Genomic DNA, 24,514 nt, shown 5'->3' with positions numbered 1-24,514 from the left:
GAAATTCTGTCATGCTCACTGTAATACAGTAAAACATTTCAGTATGAAGTTATCTTGTCCAGTATGAAGCAGCTGCTTCTACAAGTGCATGGTACTAGACTGGATGCATCCTGGTAGATATCAGTGCCAGGAGTGTGGGGCTGGCCCCACTAGCTTTTGGAACAGTCCCAGGGCTTGAGCACTTCCCCGGTATGACAGCGTGAGGGAACTGGTGTTCATAAGGTCGTACTGGCCAAGCCCATATTGGCTTCTTACAGTTCCTGTTTCTCCTCAGTATTCACAGCATGATTGGCACAGTTATTTTCCTAGTTGTTCCATGCTACCAGCACCCCATGAGCCAGCACAGCTGGGAGTGTAATAAGAACAATTTTGTTTGAAAGGGTTTATCAAATTCCTGTTTATTTCCCAGTTCCCCACCTACTGCTGTATTCTGGGTGAGAAATTGATAAAAAGGGGAGGAAAAAAGAAAAGTCACCAAATAAATTCCTAGGAAAATACTGTGTAAGTTAATTGAATGAGTTGTGTCATGAGCATTGCTTGACCAGCTTGAGTGCCAGTCTACCAGTGGTCCTCTCAGAAGTCACAGGATGTACCAAAGCCTGACCCCTGAGAAGACTTCCTGGCCAAACCAGTAACATACACTTCTGGTTTTCTGGTTTCTCTTTGGTTTTGCAGTCCCTGTGCCTTTTCTGAGTAAAATATGAATCATCTCAATGACTGCCCCAACTCCATCAATCCTCACTCCAGACTAAGTTTTGCAAGATTTTCTAGCACTCTACTGCTTTAAGTGTATTATTAGTACAGCACAGTGTTTGCTTCCTCAATGATCTGGGTTATCTTCCTGGTCCTTTTCTATTTGACCTTTCTTCACTGAGCCGAATACTCCCTGTTTTTTTAATTTTGGGGGTTTAGATTTTTTTTGAAGTTACCTACCCCGGGAGGAGTGTATGACTCCAACGTATTGTAACAATAGTTTAGAGATGCTTTTGAAACCTTTCTGAAGAGAAGGCACATGTGAAGTTATCTGTGGTTTTCAACATGACAGTGTATTGCTGTCATTAAAGGCTAATAGTGTGAGCAAGAAGCACGTCCTAATTTGGATTCCTAATGAAACTTGTCTTGACTTTTTATAAACAGTTGTATTTCTGCATCTTGCCTCTGCACTTCAGAAACAGTGCTCATCACTGATCCAGAGTGTTTCTTTTGGCCACTGCTAAGAGGCATTTAATGTATTAAGCATGTTGTCAAGAGTTAAACTTTGGCACCGTATAGAGAAAGAAACTCTGGCTCTAACTTCTTGTCCTTTATGCCAAAAGTTGTAGCCAGGACATCTTAGTTGTACATAATACCAGTTGGGTACTTCACAATTTCATCAGTTGCTACCTCTCCCATTCCTCCTACTATGCTTTAAGGATGAATTCCTGTTCTCAGTGTGCTGAGGAACACACATTTTGCTCCTCACTGAATAATTAGCACTGTAGAAATAACATGTATTGCCCTTGCTTAAAAACACATTGGCCTCCAAGATGCCAGCCAATTGTGGCACATTTGAAATGCACTTTAAATGGGGGTTTAAATCCATAGCAATGCATTTGAAAATTGGGATGAATGGAGTCTTGTACTTAACAGTCTCTTTCTCACTCTTTCTTTCTCTCTCCCTTTTAACATATGTGCATAACAGGCATTCGCCAAAAGTGGTGAAAGCAGCATCTCAGGTCCTCAATAGTATGTGGCAGTACAGAGACCTGAGAAGTCTCTACAAGAAGGTAAGGCTTGGATTTTTTCTAGATTTATCATCTTTCATATGGTTGCCCAAAAACTTCAGATCAAATGATTTATGTGACTGAAAATTCACCTAGAGTTTAAAGTTTCAGGTACTTGGCGCTATGTTCCAGTATACTTGAAGCCTCATTTCTACTCTTAACATAGAAATACCTTTTGAAAATACATGTGGTGATGAAAAGGGGATGTGAATTTGTTTTTCAAAATAGTTCATACAAAAATTGCTGGATCTGACAGCCCTGGAGAGTGAAGTCATAGAACAAACCTGTGCAAGCTCTCCTGCTGAAGCTTTCCTTCTTACACCTTGCCACCCTGTCCTGAGGAGATGACCAGACTTCAGCCCTTGAGCTCCAAAATTTCCTCATGAGATTGTAAACAAGAGTATCTGAATGAGTGGTGCTTAGGGACCAATTACATGTGGAGCTGGGCTGAAACTCGATAGCTTCACTTCCAATCAGCTGGCAGACAGTAGCATCATATACTTGGTTTTCAGACAGTCTATGGAGTCTTCAGTACCATACTGTTCCCACGGTCCTGCTAACCTCTTAAAAATTAATTGCAATATGGTAATACAATCCTGTGAAATAACATCCTATATAGCTTTTAAAACATCAGTGTCTACTTAGTAAATGATAACGTTTAAAGTAATTCTTGCTGAAGATTTTCAGACTGAATTACATTCCATGTGAATATCAGCCTTCAGATTTAGTTCTCAAAGGTCTTCTTGCTACATGGAATTTCGCAGCTTAACTAATTGGTATTTGTACTTGTAATCTTAGCAAAGAGAGCTAAGACTTCCTGTGGCACAGAAGTTCGCGTCCTAGTTAAGGTTAAGGCATAAGAATAGTGAAGTAGGGAAGGCTTACAGTGGCATAATCTGGGTTGTATGTATTTCGCACAAGAAAAGAACTTAATTACATGAAACTTATGCATCAAATCTCAGAATGATAGAGGCTGACCTTCTGTTTAAAATGCTTTTCTTTGCATGCCTCAGCCCTGCTTTTGTCAAGTCTGAGGATTAAGGAAGACGGTTATTGAGTCTCTCCCATTGTTCACTTCCAGTATTTGTAGTCATCCTTGGCAGCCCCGGGGATACCATATGCGATGATGTTCCAAGTAACAGCCTGGTACTAAACTGTCCCATTAAGAAGTGGGAACAAACATGATCTAGAGTAGTCTTTTCTTGATGGAAGGCAGTAACACACTGGAAGTGCGCATAGCCCAACTTCTGTGCATGTGGGTGGCTTCACTGTAGAGGCTGAACTTCATTGCACCATAATCTCCCAGAGATTCTTACAATGTCTGGCTCATTTCCAGCCTTCTGTCTGTATATATATATGCTGTAATAGAAAAGCAGTTTCTGGGGTTGCTCTGCGCATAAGGTAATCTATACGCTGTATGGCTTCTGAGTATACATACTGCTAGGCAAAGGACATTCTGTTGGCTGCCAACATGAATGCCTGGTAATGTACTTACATACTAAGCATGCTTTGGTATGCAGTACCTTGCATGCTTAAAAGAACATTTCCTGAAACCACAAATACATACTTGTGGTATGGAAAATAGAGTCAGCTAGCCTTTGAGGTAGTTTCCAGGAATCTCATAGCAGACACTGTCTGTATTCTCATGAAGTATTTTATTGATCTCTATACTGGATAATTCCTACAGGCTTCACAAATTCTTAAAATGAAGGTCAGTCTCTGCTAAATATTTTTACCTTCATTACATATGCTGCACACTCCTGTTTTTTAGAAGACATACAGTAATCTTTATAAAGTTACAGTATTTATTAAACTTGCCTACAGTAGGCTGACTATTATGCTGGCCGTCTTGAGTTTCACCACTGTTGGGGAAACAATGTTTTTATGAAAGGAAAATTATAAAAGTTTGCATTAAGCTATGTAATACAAAGATACTGGGTCAATGCAATCTTTATTTTGTCCCATTAAAATACATACACTAGTAACAACATGTGAACATACATTTGACAGGATAATATGATCGTCACTTTGTACCTGCACCACCTTTTTTGAAGTGCAGGTAAATCCCACTGCATAACCATCAGCAATTTCTTCCTGTGTGCTAAAGTATCTCTACAATTACTTTCAAACAATTGTTGGCTTACAGAGAGGCACAGTTCTGTATTGTAATACAAGGAAATTGCAAGCATCACATCACACTTAAGAAAAAGCTGCAGCACTTATCTGACTGAGAAACAGTGTAACCAAGTAGTTTTAGTTGTGTATTTTAGAGCTACGTGTTTACAGTACAGTAAGTAAGGAGAGGTAAAAAGAAGTATTATCTTTTGTATTAATGGGGAAAGAAAGCAATATGTTTACTGCAGGTGCAGTAGTAGCAGTGTATTTAGTCCAGCTATGACTGCATCAGCAAAAACATGAAAACCTCTTTCACTGCCTAATTTTGCTCAACAGAAGATGAATCATCCCATAACTGGCAGAATATAAACTGCACTGACAGAAAGTTCATCCAGAGTTGGGGATTGGTGCGGTCACCTAATGACATGCCACACCTGTAGAATACCAGAAGCCATGAAGTACACAGGCACCAATTCTCTCTTGCAGCAATCCCTGATAAATTCCTGGCTTGGAAGTTAATTGTAGGAGTCAGAAACTAGTCCTCTGATACCAGTAGTGGAGCTGCCCTAAGCAGGGTATGTGCAATAAAAGCTTCCTGCAAGCCTTCAGTCCTATCATGGGTGAGCAAGCTCTTCAGCTGCAACATTAATATGCCTGTGTAATGAAACCTAAATGTAGCTGCTTCTAAGGACAATGTCAGAATCAGCTGTGGCATAAAAAATAATCCAAATTTCAGGGATTTCAGGCTGCCAGCTTCAGCTATGCTGCTTAAGAAGAATAACAGTGTTCACAAATTTCTTTGTGCCACTCAGTGTCTGACAGACATTGCCTGTTTCTCTGGGCCATTAAAAGCCAAAAGTGCAGCAGCAACTACAATGACTCAGTTAACTTCATTGACCAAATCAAGCAATATACCCTGTCTGAGGGTCATAGTGCAACTAAGAATCCAAGCAGTCTTTTGACAACGCAGAATTTTAAGGTCCTGTCTATCTCTTTTATCCTGAAAAAATGCAAAATTATTCCACAAATCAGTGAGATGGGAAGCACAGAAAATTAAATCCAGTAAGTCAGGTTAGGCTAGAGAGATATTTCTGCAAGAAGACTTTCAGGCTAGCCCACATATTGTGTTTAAACAGACAGGCGCAGCAGGTAGACAGAATAAACCTTGCAAGCAATGTAGCTTTGACAGTCCAAAGCTCAGAGTTTTGATACCCAGAAGCTTCTCTACAATGGGCTTGATCCTGCTTCCAGTGAAAGCAATGAGAAGGCCCTATTGATTTCAGAGGTCTTTTCTGTAAGTTACCAAAAGCAAGAGCTGAAGCTTTTGCAGTCAGTTGAATTTACCGGGGATACAGGCTAACTAATCTGCAGCATCCAGTGTGTCCTGGGATTCCCAAGATCCTATAAAAAACAAAGATTGAAGGTTTATATATGGCTTTCAGTTTGCCGAAGCCGGAACATTGTGTCCATTTATTAACAGCTACTACAAGAGGAGTTGCACTCTTTGAACTGTTGGTCTCTCTTGTCAGATAGGTTTTTATTCCCTGAAAAGCATGCACAGGTAGAGACTGTAGCTTTTCTGGCTTAGGAGAATAATGGATAGATTTCTAACTTCCCACAGCCTGAGCTGCATGCTCAAGGAGGAGGAAGTATTGGCTTTGTTGTCTCAGTTTTCACTTGGAAAGTTCTGTAAGCCCACAATATCTTATGTACAGTGTTTGCAGAGCTGTGTCACACACACCCTGTACCCTCTGCTGACAGGTTCTATCCAGTGTACTAGGATTTCCAGTTCATAGCTGTGCTGTGGTTTCAGTGGGACACTTGGACTTGTTAGGTTGGGCTGGAATGGAGAAGACACAGAAAGTAAACAGTCAGTATTCAGGTCCATGAGTGAGGTGACAGTGTTTACCATGCTTTATAGGCTGGGGCTTTGGGGAACAAAAAGATTATTTTAGTCCCTGGTATTTTTAATTTGACGCTATCCTAGCACAATCCAACAAGGAAAAGTTGTAAAATGCATAAAAGTTTCTGGTCCTAAAGTTACAGGAAAAAATCCCACCTTGACAGTCCAAGAGGAAGCAACACATGTGGTCTTGAGATGAAGGAGCTGCCATCCATCCCAGTAATTTAACTTGTAGGTCCTTCATCAGGGAAGAGTTCACAGGAAATACTGCTCAGTGTTCCGAGCAATAGCTGAAACAAATCTAATCTCCGGAAAATCCCATGAGGAGGAAAATAAGGTTCAGGTTCAGTCTCATATAGACAATGTTTAGATTATTTAAGTGTGATTCATTTCCAGATACTGCTAAAGCTTAGCAAGTAAAAAAAAAAGAGGTGATCATCACAGGTTTTCATCAGTAGATGAAATGTTGTCTCCCAAAGAGTGACTTTAATGTCATGTTATTTTCAAAAATCTTTGTTCTCTACAAATAAGACTTGTAGTTTCATAAATTTATCCACCTCTGTTTTCTGAAGTCTGTTTCTATTCTGAAATACTTAAAATCTGATTTTTAAAAGTGCTTAATGGTCACATGCTCTATAGCCCCTTGGGTGGCCCAGCACTTGAGAAGAACTAGGTAGAGGAGCTATTCTGTTTGTCCCTGTGCTTCAGACTCACAGTATACCCTTCTTCAAGTATTGGTAACCTGTACAGCCAGCAGAATTAAGTGCTGCTTACAGCCTTGAAAGAGAGGTCCTGTCCTTATGTTTAGCCACCTAAGCAAGGTGAAAGGAGATACTATGGTGATTCTTTAAAGATGCCTATATCCATGTAAGGAACACTGGATCCCACTCCAGTCTTTAGGGAATTAGCTGACTGAAGATTAAGGTACAACTTGGAAAATACAGGTGTGACTGTAAGAGAACAGATTTCCATTAGCTTGTAAACTCTTACCTATGTCAATTTTCCAGACAATAACCAACTACTCCTAAGCACAGATAGCTTGTTAAATTGCATGAGGAAATTTGAGCAAAAGGGTTGTGCTAAATGAACCTAACGTGAAAAAAAAATATTATAAAAAAAGCTTCAATTAGCATTAAGTGTGTATAATACTAAAGAGCTGGAGGAACTATCAAGAAGAATGTTTTCTATTAATTGGTTTGTTTTGCTTCATCACTTAGGCTCCAACAAAATACGTTTACATTCTGTCATTATGTTTGCACTTACACCATCTTCCAGTATATAAGTAAAGATCACAATGAATTTATAGAAAATACTTTTCTTCCCCATTTATTATTGTAGGTTTCTGTTCTGCATGGAATAATATAAATGCTTGTCCTATTCACCTGCCATATGAATGAGAATACAACCAATTATTTGAAACTAGGGAGGCTGTTCAAGTTGGCTGTCCTTTAGCATGTAGTGTGCCATTTACAACAGGGATACTATTGTGATAGGCATTTAATGAAGTCAGAGTAGTCACTCTGAAGATGGCCTTGTCTGTCATTGGCTGGAAAAAATGCTTTAAATTGCCTGAAGCCTTAGAAGCAGTTAAGCCAGTCCTGATCTAGAAAAGGACTCTCTTTTCATCCGACTTTCGGCATAATAAAATGATGACTCTGTGAAAAGGTCCTTTACGGATAAATGTTCCATGAAAATTGACAGCACTGAACTTCAAAACTGTAGTCAAGGAGGTTTAGAATCTAAAGTCCTTTCTTAAGCAAAATATAAATACCCTTTAAAAATGTTAATTACACAGTGCTATCATGTAGACTTGGAATGCATCATTTGGATTTTCTTCAATTAAGGTTATAGTCAGATGTCCCCCCAGAAAGGTGATAGTTTAGGGTGAAATTAGTGGAAATGTCTGTGCAGAACTTAAACCCTACATTAAGGATCTAAATTCCAAATTCATAACGTAATCATTCCTAAAAAAAGTGGCTTGACTTAAAGAAACTATTCATGTGCTCAAATTGTTTGTGAGAATATGTCTTTTGCAGTGCTGATCTTTCAGTAGGTCTTGAGTTATTTAATACAACTGGCAAGACACCTTTTCAGATCAATATGTCACTCTTTTATAAAAGAGATGGATTAATTCAAGGCAAACTCCCCACTGTCATAGAAAGCTAGATTATCATCATAGGGAAGGCATTGTCTAGAGCCCATTTTTATATTAACTATGAAAATGCAAGTACCTGATTAATAAATGATTGACTGATTGATTGATTTATGGCAGTGGGCGGCCCCAAGCTTCAGTGTGGCTGATGACAGAGGATTTTCACCAACCCACCTCTCTGGGTCATGGCACGCTCAGCATACTCTCTCCCAGAGCCAAGAAACCAGAATCTATTCCCCAACCCAGGTATTCTGGCTGTCAGCTGACCAGTGTTGAATTGTTATGTTTCATCGATACTAAGATTTGTACCCAAAAAAGTTCTACAGAAGACATTTGAATCAAAAGGAACGAAGCCTTACTAAAGAATGTATTTTTAAATTATACTGTAGATCATTGCTTCACTTAGGAGAGCAGCCCCATTCATTTCAGCTGTGTGAGGAAGGTGTGCAGAGTTTTGCTCTCTCTGAGGACAGTGTATACCAGACAGGGGGACAAGTGTATTACATTCTGTTCCCTGACAAGCTTTCTAGCATTTCTGTAATCTCTTTTTCTGATTGCCTGAACCTTTCAAACAGAAAGGCAGTTATTGATAAGCACTATGTTGCAATAGTAGGTTAAATTTATCAAGCACTTTGCTTACCTTTTCTGGCCCAATGACATCTGTAAGAAAGAAGCAATAGCTGCATATTTCAGTAAAAGGATCCCAGGTAAATTTGGATATCTATAGAAAAATCAGTGCATCTGTGAGTGAATTAAATTCTTAAAATGCTAATTTCCAAAACATCTATTAATAAGAGCAGTGGAGATTTCCTCAGACATAAGTACGGTTTATGAGAATTAGCACAACTGGGCACTGTTTAATTTTCAGTACTAAAATTCCATTTCCTTAACCAAGTACAGTCTTTTGGTTTGCTTTCCCTATATTTTTTTCATAGTAAAATGTGACTCTGTGTCATTATTGCAAAAAACCAAAATACCGTCTACATATGCACAGCATTCAAGTAAATTCTTGGATAAAACTTTTAGTATATTTATATATGTGTCTGTGTATTATTTTTGTTAAAATATTTAGAGAAAATAGGAATGTACACATTTTTGCTGGTCACAAAGAACATAGTAGTTATGTTATTTTTGGAGGTGTTTTTTCTACTAATTTTGCCTGGAAGAGGGAAGACATCAGAGGAGATCTCATTTAAATACTTCAGACAGAAATATCTGTCAAGGTTAGCATAAATCCCTTTAATCTTTAGCTAATAGGAATATGGTACTTAAAATGTGCAGCATTTCACCATCTGATATATGGCATTGCTTAGTTTAGTTAATCAGGAATTAAGCAAATTCCTAAATTGATTTTAAATAAAGGAAATGTGGAAATTTGCTGTGGAATTACGATATTCAAGCCTTTCTAAAGCATCATCTGAATAATTTTAGGAGATGCAGATTCAATAACCAAAAAGCAAAAAAAATTACCATCTTCAAATATATACTTCCATTTTTAATTTCTGTTTCAGTTTTTCTTGCCTCTAAACATGTTATTTGCATTTAAGCGAGCATTTTAAATGTGGCTTTTTATCAGACAGCAGTCTTATTAAATACTTAATCATGAAATTGTCATTGGCTTCGGTACTGGAAAAAAAGTTGGAATTACTGATTTTTCTATGTTGAGTATGTTGAGTTAGTATTAATGCTATATTTTATGCTGTATATTAGTTTCCAGTGTTTGTATAAGATATGTTTGCCTTTCCCTATGCACATGCAAATATGAAGTATTTCTTCATTAGAGCAAAGGCATATTTTCTGTTCTGCAAAAAATAACAACTAGTAGCTGCAGACCAAATTAACATCTGTTGATCTTGATCTGTTTATATGGAATTTAGATTTTCTTTTTACCTCAGTGCTGTTTTTTTTCACCACAATTAGCACTAGGAAGCGTAACTGTATAAACTTACCATTTATTTCCTCTTTTGATTGTGTATGCCTTCCCAGGATTGTTTTTTCAAGAATCATAGAAAGCTTTCCCAAGTCAGTATGAACATTTGTGGCTCTTTCTTTGCCAGTTGTCTGCTTAAATAATATCCTGTTTGCCTGTGTACATATCAGGACTGAATCATGAAGCATTAAGAGGAAATAGTGCAAATAAACTGAGCTGAGCCGTACAGGTAAAAACTGGCATATGCTGAAGCACTGAGGAGTGGAAAAACTGGTGTATAAACTGTGCTTGACTTTTTAAAAGAAAAGAGTGAGGGAGGGGAGAAAAATTCTCAGTATTTGGCAAAACACAAATCCGTTCAATGTCTTCACCTAGCGGTATCGTCATTATAAATCATTTGGTTAGTTTTTGAGAAGAACAATTAAGAAAACAAAAAGGACAAAAATGTATCTAAAATATTAGAAAATTAAGTCAAAATGTTGTTTTGATTTTATTTTAATGCAAATAATTATAATTTCAGTTGTGCAGTCAAGTAGGTCATGTTCTGATTTTCCTAGCTTATCCATCATGTGAAGTAATATCTTTCCTAGTTCCTAACCCCCTTTGAGTATAGCAGTATCAGACAGTACTATAAAGAGAAGGGATTGCCATTATATTGTTGCAATGTTTTTTATATTTTACTTGGCCTAAAGAGGACAGAAAATCTTTTGGGATCCAAAATATTGATGTTCTTCCCTGTATGACAGTGACAACACATATTGGAGTATCTAAATTTGTGTTTCTGCAACAATTATTAGAGGGAGATGTTTTCAAATGTTCTATGCTTCTGAATTCCATCATTTACTGTATAATAGACTTCATTTATTTTGAATATTTTGCATTTTGCACAGTTAAATTGTGATACTCTCAAAGGTTTATTTACTATGCAATATCAGCTGCTATTCCTTTAGTGGTGTTTCAGTTATTTATGTATTTATATGTTTCTAATATTTTTTCTGTGTTTACTATGGTATTTAAAATATTAGCAGTAATCTAAAATACAGTCTGTGATGAACTGAAGACTCAATACTGATGATAGTATTTTCATAAAAACAATCCAGTGTAGCTGAAGCCAATTCTTGCCCATACTTTCACTGTTTTGGTGTGGGCTTTCTTACTGAATGGTATCCAAAAAAATCAGATATGACGACTAAGCACAATTAAAGCCAAAGGAATGGCTTGCTTTTTGGTTTTGGGTTCTGGGGGGTTTTTTCCACTCCTTGCAAATACTTGTATGGTTGTGGAATGACAGACCTGCACTTTTGCTGATAATTATGTATATCTGCTTACATGTCCTTTCCAACCCTAACTATATTATGATTCTATGTATATACAAGTGGGGGGTGTCTGTAAAACAACACAGCATGAACGTAGAAGATGCTGCCTTTCAGCATGATGGCTGAACAAAGAAAGCTTGGGAATACATACAGGAATAAACCTTAATGGCTTGAGCTATGAGCTTAGAAAATTATCTGCAGCTGTGCTTGACTGTTCCTTTTCCCATGAGGGCCTTTATAAAGGCATGATAGTACTTTCCTTTAATACTGAGCACTGTAGCAAGTGGTAATTCAGCAACCAAACTTAGCAGTTACTCTTCTAAATTATCAGTAACAACTGCATGGAGGCTGACACCATTCTCATCCAAAACCTGCTAGAGCTAGACTCAAGAGGTGCTAAACAAATAAGAAAAGAATGCAAGTTTGTCCAAACAGTTCTCTCAAATGATCCATACATATATCTGAAGCTAAGGCATCTTCTTCAGTATTGATAGTGTCTCATGGGAAACTCTAGATAACTTATGTGGGAACGACTAGGTATTGTTCACTTGAAAACACAAGTCTGTTTTTAGGGTTACTAAGTACAGATTTAGAAGAGAGACCTTTAATCTCCTAGTTGTGTAAAGTCTGTCTCCAGAGTACTCTACCCTTTGAGCTTCTCTGAACAAAAGAAAACTTAAAATGCAGCCCAGGAGTCAGTACCTTTGACGTGGAACCTTCTGAAGGGAATTGTGTAACTGAAGTTTCTCAAATATCCTTAGGGTAGAGGTACAAGTAGACAAACAGAATCTGGAGGGTTATGTGTAAGTGGAAAGTCACATCTGCAGAATTTTTCTTCTCAAAAATATGGTTTCTCAGAAGAAGATTGGATTTTAATACTTGAATACAAGGGAGATAGTAAGAAAATTAACTGCATGTCTTTTAGGACATTTTTAGTCCACTTAATTAATGTGTTAAATATTTTTAAACTATAAATAACATTAATTAATGGCAATCAGAATTTAGCTGAATTCAGATGTACAATACTGAAAAGAATCCAAAAGTTTTTCTAAAGATTTTAAATTTTTAAAGATACATGTTAAGAGAACCCATTTTTGATTTCTATCAATCTTTTTCTCCAAAATCCATTCAAGGAACATGACTTCTTACATTCAGAACAAAATATGGTTTTTAATTAACTTATATGCTTAATATTTGCATATCTAGGTTTAGACACAGATAAAAGCATGTGTGAGGAAAGAATATAGGTGAGAAACTCAGTTTCTCCCTGCAAACATTAATGGGTATGTTGGAATGTTGCTTACAGTTTTGTAAACAAGATCAGTAGAACTTTTACTAGTAGTAACAGCATATACAAGCAGTACAGAGGGGATGGAAATCAGATTGAATTTATTACTATGGCAATCAAAGCATATTTTCAGAGGTAAATAGTCTAGCTATGATGGTCTGACATGTAACACTGGGCATCTGTTGCAGTACTTATGCTATCATCATCCTCCTTCTCTGGGTCCTGTAAGGTGGTTAAAAGTGTTTGTTTAATGTGGCCAATACATGTAAATTCAGTCAAAGTTCAGTGAAATATTAAGCTACTGCATCAATATCCTACTTTAGGTCATGAAGAACATCCTTTAATACTCTACATGATCTAATAATGGGTGCAGAAAAAATTGCTGGGAAGTTGCCATGGTTGTCCTTCTTGTTTCTTCCCTCTTCTTGTGCTAAAACTGCTAACAGAATTCAAAAATGGCCTAAATATGTCTGCCGTTTCAGTCTTGGAAGAAAGAAGCCCTGTATTGTAAAAGGAGTCTCTTTTGTAGTATGTGTGCTTTGTTCTGAGGGTTTTTTACTTCGTTTGCTAGCTGATACAGTATGTCTTGATAAAAGATCTATAGCTTCTTCTTCCTAAGGAGGTAGAAATGAAGAGTTTCACTGGCAGTTTCTAAATTGTTTGTATTACTTTTAATGTAATGCAGTGCTTTTACAGAAAGTTGTGGTTACCCTAGAGAGTTGTAGGCTTTGGTCCAGTAATGTGTTCCTGTCTGAGTTAACAATACTAAAGCTCTTCTCATTATTAATGTCTAAGTGTTAATAATGAAACTACATATTCAAAGCTGCAGTTCCTTAAAACTAATACAGCTTAGCAGTGAGCAGTCAGATATCTGAATTCTTTAGTTTAAGAGTATTCATGTAAGAGCTTTTGACCTAAACCCAAGAACAGCATGAGTTTATCTAGTGATTTTTTTCCAAAGGGGAACAGATTCCCTTTTTGTCAAGCAGCTACATATTTGAGTGAAATATATATGGTTTTCAGCCACGGTGCCACGCTTCAGGAAGCAGAAAGCCCTGAGGGCTCTTGATCACAGTCAGTATCAGCACTCCTACCATGTTTTTCACCAGAAGAGACAATAGTGCTTATTTTATTCTGATAGTGATCTTTTTTAATGTTTTATGCCCACAGGTACAATAAAAGAGTTGCATTTGGTTAATGCTGACCCTGAGCATCAAGTAGTATTTGTCCTGTCCTTGGGATTCTGTGGGCAAGAGGCAGAGTTTGTATTTCTAGGGCATAAATACATTAAGATAAATGAAAATGTATTACTGGAATGAAAATGACAATGCAAGTAAAAAAATGATTGTAAACACGTTTCTTGGATACAGGGTTTCTTGTGCATACAAGATACAAACAAAAATAGTTAATTTGTGATTCTAACAATTTAAATTATAGCTTACATACTTTATGCAGGGGAAAATAGAAAAACAGAAATTGTAGCTAAAGGGCCAAATACTACCTTCATTTCCTCTAAACTACATTAAAAGAATTTTATTTCTGTTTAAGAGGCAAAGAGATGCTTTGAAAAATGGATTTAGTTCATTTTATTGCAGTGTTTTGAAAGGTTTATTATTTAGCTGCATATAACCTCAGCAAAATGAATAATGAACTCTGCCATATCTAAAGTCTTGTCCTTCATGCTTTGCCTCACATACGATTCCCTTTTGTTATAGCTACTTTATTCATCAGATTAGGTCTTGTCATCTTTGCAACTTGCACAACAGGAAATCAATAATTAATTACAGATAGGTAAAGTAATGCCTCAGTGATTCCCTGATACATCCCACTATTACACTATGTAAAACACCCAGGGATAGCTACCTAGCTGTTCCTCACTTGGACAGATTTGGCAAGTAATTAACATATCTCTCCCTTATCATGTGTCTCTTCATAGCTAAAATCAAGGGATGGGATGTAAAATTACAGTAGACGATACGTGATTAGAAAATGATAACAGTGCACACACAGAAAAAGGCACTTGAAAAAGAGAAAACCGGTCAGGTCTATCTGGTTATTTTGAAAGGAAAAGATTGGGTGGTAGTCTTAGAAGAATACACCTCAGGCTCTGTGGTGACAGGAGAAAAAAAGGGAGAGAAAATATTCTAGATGATTTTGGGGTGGAATGCTGACAATAGGAGAATAATAGCTTTGCTTTCAGAGAAGCTGAGATGGAGGCTGGGAGGAACGTGTCTCGTTTCAAAAAGAATGAGTTTAACCACTGATTCTGAAAATGTCACTTTAAAGAGCCTACAGAAAACTTAATAATCTTCATCCAGTGCCAGACAGTTTTTCCTGTGCTTTATATCTGTCTGTTTAGGAGCCCTTCTTTAAGCCTAATGCTGCCCTAAATATGTATTTCTCTCTTAGCTTCTTGAGCAATTGAACTTCTGCTGTGTCTGGGATGCAGAAACAGTCACTTATAAATAAAAGGTATTTATACCTTGAAATTCAGAGTGAAAAGGAGAGAAGTGCTGAGGTGAAGCCCACTGCACGTCATACAAAAGGAGACTGAAGCAGGGCATGTGTGTATCACACAGCCACACCACTGGGGAGCAGTAAGGCACCCCCCCAGCATCAGGCACTGAGGCAGGGAGCTGAGAGCCCCTGGGAGAGGCAGCTACTCCAGTGGTGCTGTCAGCCAGGTCTCCATCTTCTCCCCTGAATTATGTCTGTGCAAGGGAGGAGCGAGTGCCTTCCTCCCAGGCTCACAGAGCAACAGGTGTCATGTTCCAGACAACCTGTAACCAGTAACTAACTGGCAGCATCATCATCAGAAGGCATGGAAAGCAAACAGTATTTTTCTTTAACCAGTTTGGCTGAGTGGACATACTGTGAACAACTTCTGCACTTTAATCCAAATTATTATATCCCCTAAACTTGAATAATTTCTCCGGTTTAAGTCATTTTCCAGCTTTCATAAACTGGAAAAGAGACTATAAATGTAAACACAAAAATCCTCAAATTAAGATGACCTTCATTGATCTGTATTCTTCACTTTGTTTTTGAGGGACTGGCTCATAAATCCTAGGGAGAGGAGGAGAAATGGGACAGTTGGAGTCAGCAACTCTTTGTCTTTTAAAGCCACTAAAATTACTGCAGATTTCCAGTTGCTGACTTAACACAGAAATGGTTCAAAGGACTTAACCCAAACAGCAACTGCTAATATGTAAGCTGGGAGAATGCCGGGATCTTCCAGTCTCAATCCCTGTTCCACTCTTCAGAAACATATCTTGAGTTACCACTTTGGAAGCAAAAGAGAAGATCTTGGGAGTAAAAATATCAATATACTGCTTAATAACTGTTTGCAGTTTAGATGGTAGGAGTAAAAAGCCATCAGTAAAGTAATCTATTCAAAATGCCCAGCTATTCTCTGCTGGTTTTGAGTTTTCCTGGAAATAATGCAAGCAAATCCAGAAAGGACAATAGTTCCATGAATCATTTACTGATAATAGGATTTGACACTGTAAATTCAAAGAAAAAATTAAAGAATACCTTTATTTTTTAAATTAGATAGTTTATCTAAAATTATTTGATTGATTTTTCAAGAGTGTTTCCAGAGTTGTTGAAGTTGTAAGCATTTAGTTGAAATCACTCTTCCAAAGTCTGGACACTTCAAGTAGAAAGGCAGGGGCTTTTTTAGAGAACTGCCATCTCTCCATCTCCTTTAGCAGCTGACATTTCCTTGCCAGGTACTTTGCACTGAGGGAGCAGTCCTGCTGCCATGGGGGTGGAAGAGGGAAAGAAATCAGGCTGGGTGTCTCTGTTGAGAAGCGCTGAGAATTTATTCTTCCTCTTGTATTAAAAGAAAATTATACAATCCCAGCTTGTAAAGCCTAATGATAACTGTGGTTGTTGGTGAACATTTAAAGCACATCCATGAGATACATATGTGAGTCCCCCCAACCTTGTTACCATTTTAGATTTCTCATTGCAGTCAAGTTGCACATGTAGCTTTCATATGTCAATGCGTGCAGATAATTTGATCTAGTTCTAATTTCTGTTATGTCTTATTAACATCGTGACAACAAATTCCCAGTGAAGAATTGCCCAGACCTGTGTAAGTCTGATGAGCCTTGACTTAATTCACATCAGATTTATCTTTTACTCTAGACAGTGTCACACTGGTGCACACCAGTCCGGATGTTTCATTTAACCTGACAGCAGTGCATCAGCTTGCGAAAGAAGCAACACCAGGAACTCAAAGCAATGTCTGGATTAGTTTCAAAGCAAGTAGATCCTACATTACGTACTTACAGGCACTTTGTTTTGTTGCTTTATCACCAACTTGTAACACCATGGTGGGTCTAGTTACTGATTCCTGCACGGTGGTTGCCTATCGTATTTCTACAGCTTATTACCATTACAGGAGCAGTGGTTATCACAATTAATATCCTAGAAATAGTAAAACTGTGCCTTACAGATAAGGAAATAGAATGACAAAACAAGTCTGGTCCTGTGTGCTTCAAGTCATCTGGAAAAAACGTCTATTAAGTCACGAAAGGATCAGACCTGAACCAGGAAGTAGCATGCTGACGAGTTTGTAAACTTGGGGGAGGCAGGACACAACATTATCTGTAGTTTCTCAAGTTTTATCTGTTTCATTGCTGGGTTTGTTGCATCTTTTTTGTTTCTTTTCCCTAGTGATCTTTCTCTGCCTCCAAGAAGTTGCTCTTTTTCTTCTCGAGAGTGTTAGGATATCAGTGGCCGGAAGTCAGGGGAGACTATGCTTTTCAGCATTGGAAGATACTCATGTGCATGCAGCCATCGTACAGTTCTGCTAAGCAGCTCAGCACTTTTTAAGTCAGTATCTTCTTAGCAGCTGATAAGCATAATCAATCAGTGCATAGGACTTGTTTTTGGTTTTGTTTATTGGCTATTTGCTCATGAGCTGGTGTAGAGCTTCCTTTGGACTGAATGTCATGAAGTCATCCAGGATAGGCACTGCACCAAGGCTGGCAATGTTGGTGCTCCATCCCCAACTCTGCCACCCATTCCTTAACATCTCATTGTGCCCAGTCCCCTCTCTTTCATCTGTGAATTCTTCAGGCAGGAGCTCTGGTTCTCTGTGGTCTGAGCAAGGTGTCAGTTCCCATCAGGGCTTAATTTCATTCAGTCCTCACAGTGTTATTGTTACTGTACAAATGAGAAAATGGTGTGTCTGATACCATCTACCTCCACAAATCATCTCCTCAGGTTGAGGACTCCACTACCAGAGAGTTCTGAAAATTTGAAATTCTTGCAAATACAAGAGAAAACTGCTTTTTCTCTTTTCCCCTGCATTTTAAATACAAACAGCATAATGTGGAAAATCTAAATTATGTTTTTCATACCATACCTATGCAGCAGGTGTTTGGCACAGTAAATTTTCACCCTGACAAAATAATTATTTCCCATGGGACTGAAGAAAATTATTAATTTTCAAAATTATTTAAAATTGAGCAGGGAGACAAAAGACCTGTTCACTCCTTAAGCTCAGTAAAAGCTGATTAGTGAGAATACAGTATCATTTTTGTTTTCTACAGTGGTTATCCAGCAACTGCCCCACATCTAATCCTTGCAGTTTTCCCAAGAGCACATCACTGTAAACATGTTGCTAGCAATTCCAGCTTTAATGTTTGGACTTTGTGGATTGTAATTGAGAGAGAATACATTTATCCATTGTAGTGACAATGCAAAGAAATACCCAGTAGCAGATACCTTGAAAGAGACAATAAGTACATATATTGGTATTTCTGTACTCTTGCTGTTCTGTGCCCTCCTGTAGTGTGCAGTTGCCAGCTGTTCATTAATTGTTGCAAGTTAACAAATGCATCCATTCTGTAACAGAACTGCATTGAATTTCTTTCCAGTTTGTCAGATCTTTTTGTCTCACTGTTCCTCTCCTAGATCACGTTTATGGCTGGTAAATTGGTTTCTGAAATGCAGCCTCACACACTTTGGGTTTGAGTTAGCTTTCTTCACTGCAGGACACTGCTATATACTGTACCTTTAAGTACCCAAAATCAATTTAATTAAATTTCATTACAGGCACTAGAGCTGAAACAAACTAATGAAAGCCGCCATCATGTCAGGTGGTATTTATCTCGGCATTAAATTGAAAATACTCCCTTTAGGCTCTTAAAAATTAGTTTCAATATTTAACGCTAATAGCTTTTGGAATTGTTGGTGGGGATAGTTTTAATAAATTTGTTACAAACTGTTTACCTTTCCATAGAAAAAAGCTTTTTCCTTGTGGCATAAGAGAGCTTAAGATAAATGACTTGAAAGTATTAGGATTTTGAAATACTGTGAGGTCTGGGGGCTGTCCATAATGCTGTTGAAAAACACCATGAAGGTTGTCATGCAGTGACAGCAATATGCCTTGTTTAGACAAAAGCTGTGGCGGTCACCATGATACTGGAGTTAGTTTATTGTTTGCTGACTTGTTTTATTGAGCTGGTCAGGCTTACAAACTTGAAAGTCTGTAGCAGATTTTATTTGAAGACCTCACTACAGGCACTACTTTCGGCAGAGAGAAAAATGAAAACGTGAAGGGAGGAGGAGAAGGAAAAACATCTGCCGCACAGAAGAATGCTATTGCTTGCGCCCCAGCTACAACTGGATTTGCTCTTTCACTGTTCAGACACCTTGCAGTGCTGTTTCAGAGGAAGCAACATTGACAAAGTACCTGTTGATACTCTGCAGAACAAAACTGGTGCCACACACGCTTCCTGTACAGTTGTTGGACTGTGCAGATACCAGTGGATTTCATCCAATTCCCATCAGAAACAGGGTCCAGGTATTAATGTAAACAATACAATTGGAATAAACAACAGGAAGAAACAATTAGAGGGTCACTTTTGGGTCACTTTTTTTCTGACCCACATGCCAGGCATTTATTTGAGGGAAGTGAGAGTGCAAAAGGAGAGTGTACCTGGCCATGCATGTATCCAGGTTCACAAAGCTGGAAGTATTTATGACTTGCACTATGTAAGCATGACTGATGTCTCCTCCTTTTGCAGGCAGCAGGCAGTAAGAAATAATCTGTTCCTTCTCCTTTTATCTGATCTGGAGTCTGCCTTCTTGTTATCTTACTTTTCAGCAGTCTCGTTAAAAAAAAATAAATGATAAGAAAACTGTAACAGAGTAAATTATAGAGAGTCACCTTTCTGGTAAGAGCATCTGACCACAGAGGAGGAAGAAGGGAACCATTTTTCTTCAGCAGGATAAAGGCATGGGCTTCTCACATGTTTGCTACTTCATTTTTACAGTAGAGAAATCACTGTGCAAGTTATTGACAGGAGAAGGAAAAATAATGCTAAGTATGTTATTTACAGTATTGATGCTTGGATAAGATTATTGTGCTTAAGTTATTATATCTATTAGTTCTATAACTAATAGTTCTTAAACTATTAGTTCTTTAAAAATATGCATTTTATATATATACATTATATATATATGCATATATTGAAACCTTTCTAATAATTTCTAGTTTGATTAAAGAATGTAGGGCTTTACATATGTTTTTGTTGGTGCTTCTTATTGATTCTCCCTCTAGGTTGGAGTATGCAGCTTGTGTAAAAGTAGTGTTGTACACAAGAGATCGGATATAGAAAATGTTGGTTTAAGCAAGTTGTATTAAAGATTAACTATTTCTTCTTTCATCTTGCTTTTTTTTAATTAATTAACTGATTTCTTCCTTACATTTTCTTGTATGACTGTCATGAAATACGAGGTGCGGTTCACTGAAGTGTCCTAAACATTAGTGACCTCTGTGGACAAGCACTCACTGTCAGCTCAAGGGAAAGTCATTACTACTGTGAAAGCCACAGCCCAGACTTTTAAATTCTTATTTCTTCTGAAATTACAACTGAGATACATCCATGTTTATACAAATGTGCTATGTAAGGAGTACAGAAATCCAGAATCTGTAGTTGGTGTCACAGTTAGGTGTCATAGGTAGACAATCTATGTATTTCCCTCTACATCAGCTATGAGTATCTTCTTCCTGCTGTGTCACACTCTTGCTGAGTTCCCTTTCCTGAAAGTTTAGTGGAATGGGGATATTCAAGCCATTTTCTGTTGCAGTTCTGAGAGCCATGTGCCCATGGTTTCTGTAGAGAGAGCAAAGTCAGACACATGCCTTGGGCAAAGACAGAGGATGGGAGGGAGTGGCGTTCAAGATTGGATGTCTGGAGTAGCCCGGGGAGGGGGAAATATCCTTTACAACCCCAATGGAGAAATATTTTTCTGTAAGCAAGAGAAAAATTGGGGTTTGGTAATATTTTATTGGTTTTATTTTTATACAGCATTTCACTGCAAAATTTTTGTTTAGTGCTGTGCCAGGCCCTTGACTCGATTTTCACTGAGGCCAACAGAAAGTTAGCATTTTTAAAAGGCTTATGCCTTTAGTGTGAGACTGGGAAAACTCTGTATTGCTGATTCAGATTCAACATTAATCAGTTATGAAGACAGTTAAAATCTATCAGTACTTGAAGACATTTGAAGCACTGTTCAAGATGAGATTGAATGGGCCTTTGAGCAACCTTGTCTAGGGGAAGGTGTCCCTGCCTGTTGCAGGGGTTGGAACTAGATGATCTGTAAGGTCCCTTCCAACCCAAAACATTCTGTGATTCTGTGATTGTAAGAAGAGCAGTAGCAAAAATCAGTTTATTCTCTCATGATACTTTCAAACTATTCTCTATCCTTTTAAAAATTTAAATTCCATTATTTTGGATTATTGCATTATACTATGGTACAGGGATAAAACAAATTAAAATATCATCTTTTATTTCTGAACTAGCTGTTTCTAGTATTTGTATTTCTTTCTTTGGTTGGGGTTTTTTTGATATATCACCATTACCACAGCTTTAAGTAGAAGGAATAGAATTCCTTTCTGTACATCTTGGGGAAAAAATGCAATGAGAAGAATGCACTGATTCTTCTTCCCTCACATGTGAATAAATGTGCAGTTAATATAACCGTTCCCATCTACTTACTCAGAAACTTTGTTATAAGATAGAAATGATTCAAAGCAAAACCTGATTTTCACCATGAAAACAAGCAGTCTTCTGATTTGGAATTTTCATAGCCAGAATACCATTTCAAATGTTAAAATAGAGGCATGGAAAAAGACAGAGCTATTAAACAAATAGCCTAAAATGTTGTTCAATGTTATCATAATTTGGGTGTTTTCAGAAATGTGTTACTTTATAGCACTTCCTGCATTTTGATTTTTCTTCGGATATGTCAGTACAGTCAGTATGTCATATCTGGCACCACTATTTGCCACCCAGTGGCAGGGAAGAGATAGTTGCCTACTTATGTATATGTAGTGAAAACACTAGAGAAAATTACTCTGTACTTAAAATGGGGGCATGTATGGCATTTTCACTGACTGCTGTCGTAATGTTTGATGTTGCAGGATGGATGGTCACAGTATCACTTTGTAGCCTCATCTTCAACAATAGAAAGAGATCGGCAAAGACCGTACTCTTCATCACGCACGCCCTCCATCTCTCCTGTGCGCATGTCTCCTAACAACCGCTCAGGTAAGACCAGGCTTTCAGGGCTGAGGTAAAGACAGGTAATGCAGCACTGTCGTTTTTGTTATTAGAGCAATGTCACTGATGTCCAGATTTGTTGTTAACAGTAGTGGAAAGGTACGAAATACCTTCTTTACTCTTACCCAAATTATCTGTTCAAAACAGGATGTTTTTGGGTTTTTTATTGGCACCTTTTAAAGTTTTACAGAAGGAAAAATATTCCATAACTTGTTGTTATCAATTCTCATGCATTGTTTTCCTGATTTGGATTACCTGACTAGATATCAGAGCAGTGGTGTCCGTGCAGGAAATGAACATGAGGAAATTTTGTTCATTTTCTAGTTGTTAATGATGACTTAGAAGTCGTCTTAGAACACTTAGAAGTTGTTGAAAAATACACATTATTTTTGTCAGCCTTTATTCTGATTATATGTGTATGCATATATAACTTATGCATACACCTGTATGGATAAGTTTCACAAAAGGTTGTCTATAGGTTTTCATGTAAGGTTGATGGCATATTTGCACCAACTATCATTAGTTCTCTATGATCCGTACAATGAATTAATGTAATTATCTCAACTTATGCTGCAGCATTAATTAAGTTTTCTATTCATAAATCTGGTAATTTTTCCCTCAGCTTTTCTAAGGCACAACATACCTTGGTTAGATAAAACCATTCCCAAATAAAATCTTTAAAAATAAACAGTCAGCCTTTCAGTGTGCTTTTCACTACTTGTTCAGTCAAATGCTGTCAATCCATAGGTACACCAAGAATTTAGGATTAAAATTGGTCAAACTGATTATTGCAATGAACAGCATGCCATAGTTTTGTTTTTAAGAAATATCCTTTTTTTAATTACCTAGAAGCTGCAGAACAAACTCTTCAGCTGTTCCTGCAGAACAACCTCTGAGAAATTTGAAAATGTAGCCAGAAGTACAGTGAGAGCTGCTATTCAGTTCTCAAAATCCGTCATTACACAAGTCCATAAAGGGCTCTTGTTCCTTTTTTCCTTCTCCAAAATCTTGTTTTGACTGTAAGTACAAGACACTTGAAATGTCTGGCCCCAAGAAATTAGTTCTGTCTCTTTCCAGAACTATCTCTTCACTTATGTTACTTTGTTGTATATAGAACATACTTAGAAAAATTTTGAATGAAATCTCACTGCCATCATCAGTATCATAAGAGTGCAAAAGGACTAATATAGTGCTGGTTTCTGAAGGAAGAGGACCCATGTAATTACAGACCAGGCAGCTCAACTTCATTCTAGAAAACTGCTGTAACAAATAATCCCAGTCTGAGGATCTCAAAGAGCAGTAACACAAGATACTGCTTAACTCTGGGAGTATCTATTCCTACATAGCATAAGTTACTGTCTGACTAGTCATATCCATATCAAATCTAAGCATTGTTTCAGTACGATTTCTTCTTACAAAATGCATCTGAATTCCTACTACAACATAGTTAAAGCACTTTGTGGGAAGAATAGTCAGTAAATGAAATCTACTGTAATCAGTAAGACTTTTGAGAAAAGAATTTTGTAGGCAAGCTAGGGCAACCTGGCAAACAATCCAGAAAGTGTCATGTGTGGTAAATAAAAAACTGACTAAAAGCCATTCACAAAGAATTGGTATTGTTTGTTGCCAAAATGGAGGAATGCTTTACTAGGAGGTTTGCCTGGGTCCAAGTGCTCTTCAGTGGCTTCATTAATAGCCCAGATAATATACAAGAGATGCCTGTTACCTTTGCAGGTGCCACAAACCTGGGAGCAACACATGTACCTTAAAGGTCAATATTGGAATTCAGAGTGATACTGAGAAATTGGAGATACTGCCCAAAGGGGAAAAAAGATCCAGTCCTTTACAAATAAATTATAAAGAGAATAGCTGGCTGGACAGAAGTTCTTTTGAAATTATTTAGGGATTTTTTGTCAGTTGCACACATGAATCATGAGATGGAGAAATCAGGATATGAAAACCACTGCGTGTACCATAATTGTTTAACTCAAATAAGAGAGACACAAGATGGGGGCAGTGGGAAGAGGTACACACCAAGTATTCAAGCCAGCTGTGAAGAGGGACAGTGTAAGCTTTCTCTACTTTCATAGCAGGCAACTGGAAATAATGAGCAGTGAGAAGTCACGCTAGACATCAGGGAACATTTCCTAACAGGAGGGAAACAAAGTACTGGAACAGACTGCTTGGAGCAGTTATGTGATATCTGTCATTAGAGATCTTTAGTTTTAGATTAAAACCTGTCAAGAAAGATTTTGGTATACCGGATCTTACCTTGGAGTAAAGAGTTGAAGTAAATGAACTCACAATGTCCCATTCATCCCTAGGACTTAAGCATTCTGTCATCTTCTCTGTGTCCTTTAAGAATAGAAGTCCTTGATACCACTCTTCAGTCTAATGTCAAGCAGTGATTTTATATCTGCTTCCGGTAAAGGCCCTGAAAGAGGACACTTTGGACTTTAACAC

General features: G+C 37.7%; 1 protein-coding gene across 2 annotated transcripts in view; it reads left to right on the top strand.

The window, feature by feature from the left end:
• CTNND2 (catenin delta 2) overlaps positions 1 to 24,514 on the top strand; it is a 646,172-nt gene that overhangs the window by 609,150 nt on the left and 12,508 nt on the right. For both annotated transcript variants that reach the window (XM_013130147.3, XM_034063316.1), the window contains exons 18-19: positions 1,682 to 1,766; positions 21,913 to 22,039. In XM_013130147.3, the coding sequence (XP_012985601.2) occupies positions 1,682 to 1,766; positions 21,913 to 22,039 (212 nt within the window). The remainder of the gene's footprint in view (positions 1 to 1,681; positions 1,767 to 21,912; positions 22,040 to 24,514) is intronic.

Source organism: Melopsittacus undulatus, chromosome 1, assembly GCF_012275295.1.
Source record: "Melopsittacus undulatus isolate bMelUnd1 chromosome 1, bMelUnd1.mat.Z, whole genome shotgun sequence".
In the NCBI taxonomy this organism is placed as follows: domain Eukaryota; kingdom Metazoa; phylum Chordata; class Aves; order Psittaciformes; family Psittaculidae; genus Melopsittacus; species Melopsittacus undulatus.
This window is presented reverse-complemented; position numbering and strand designations above follow the sequence as displayed.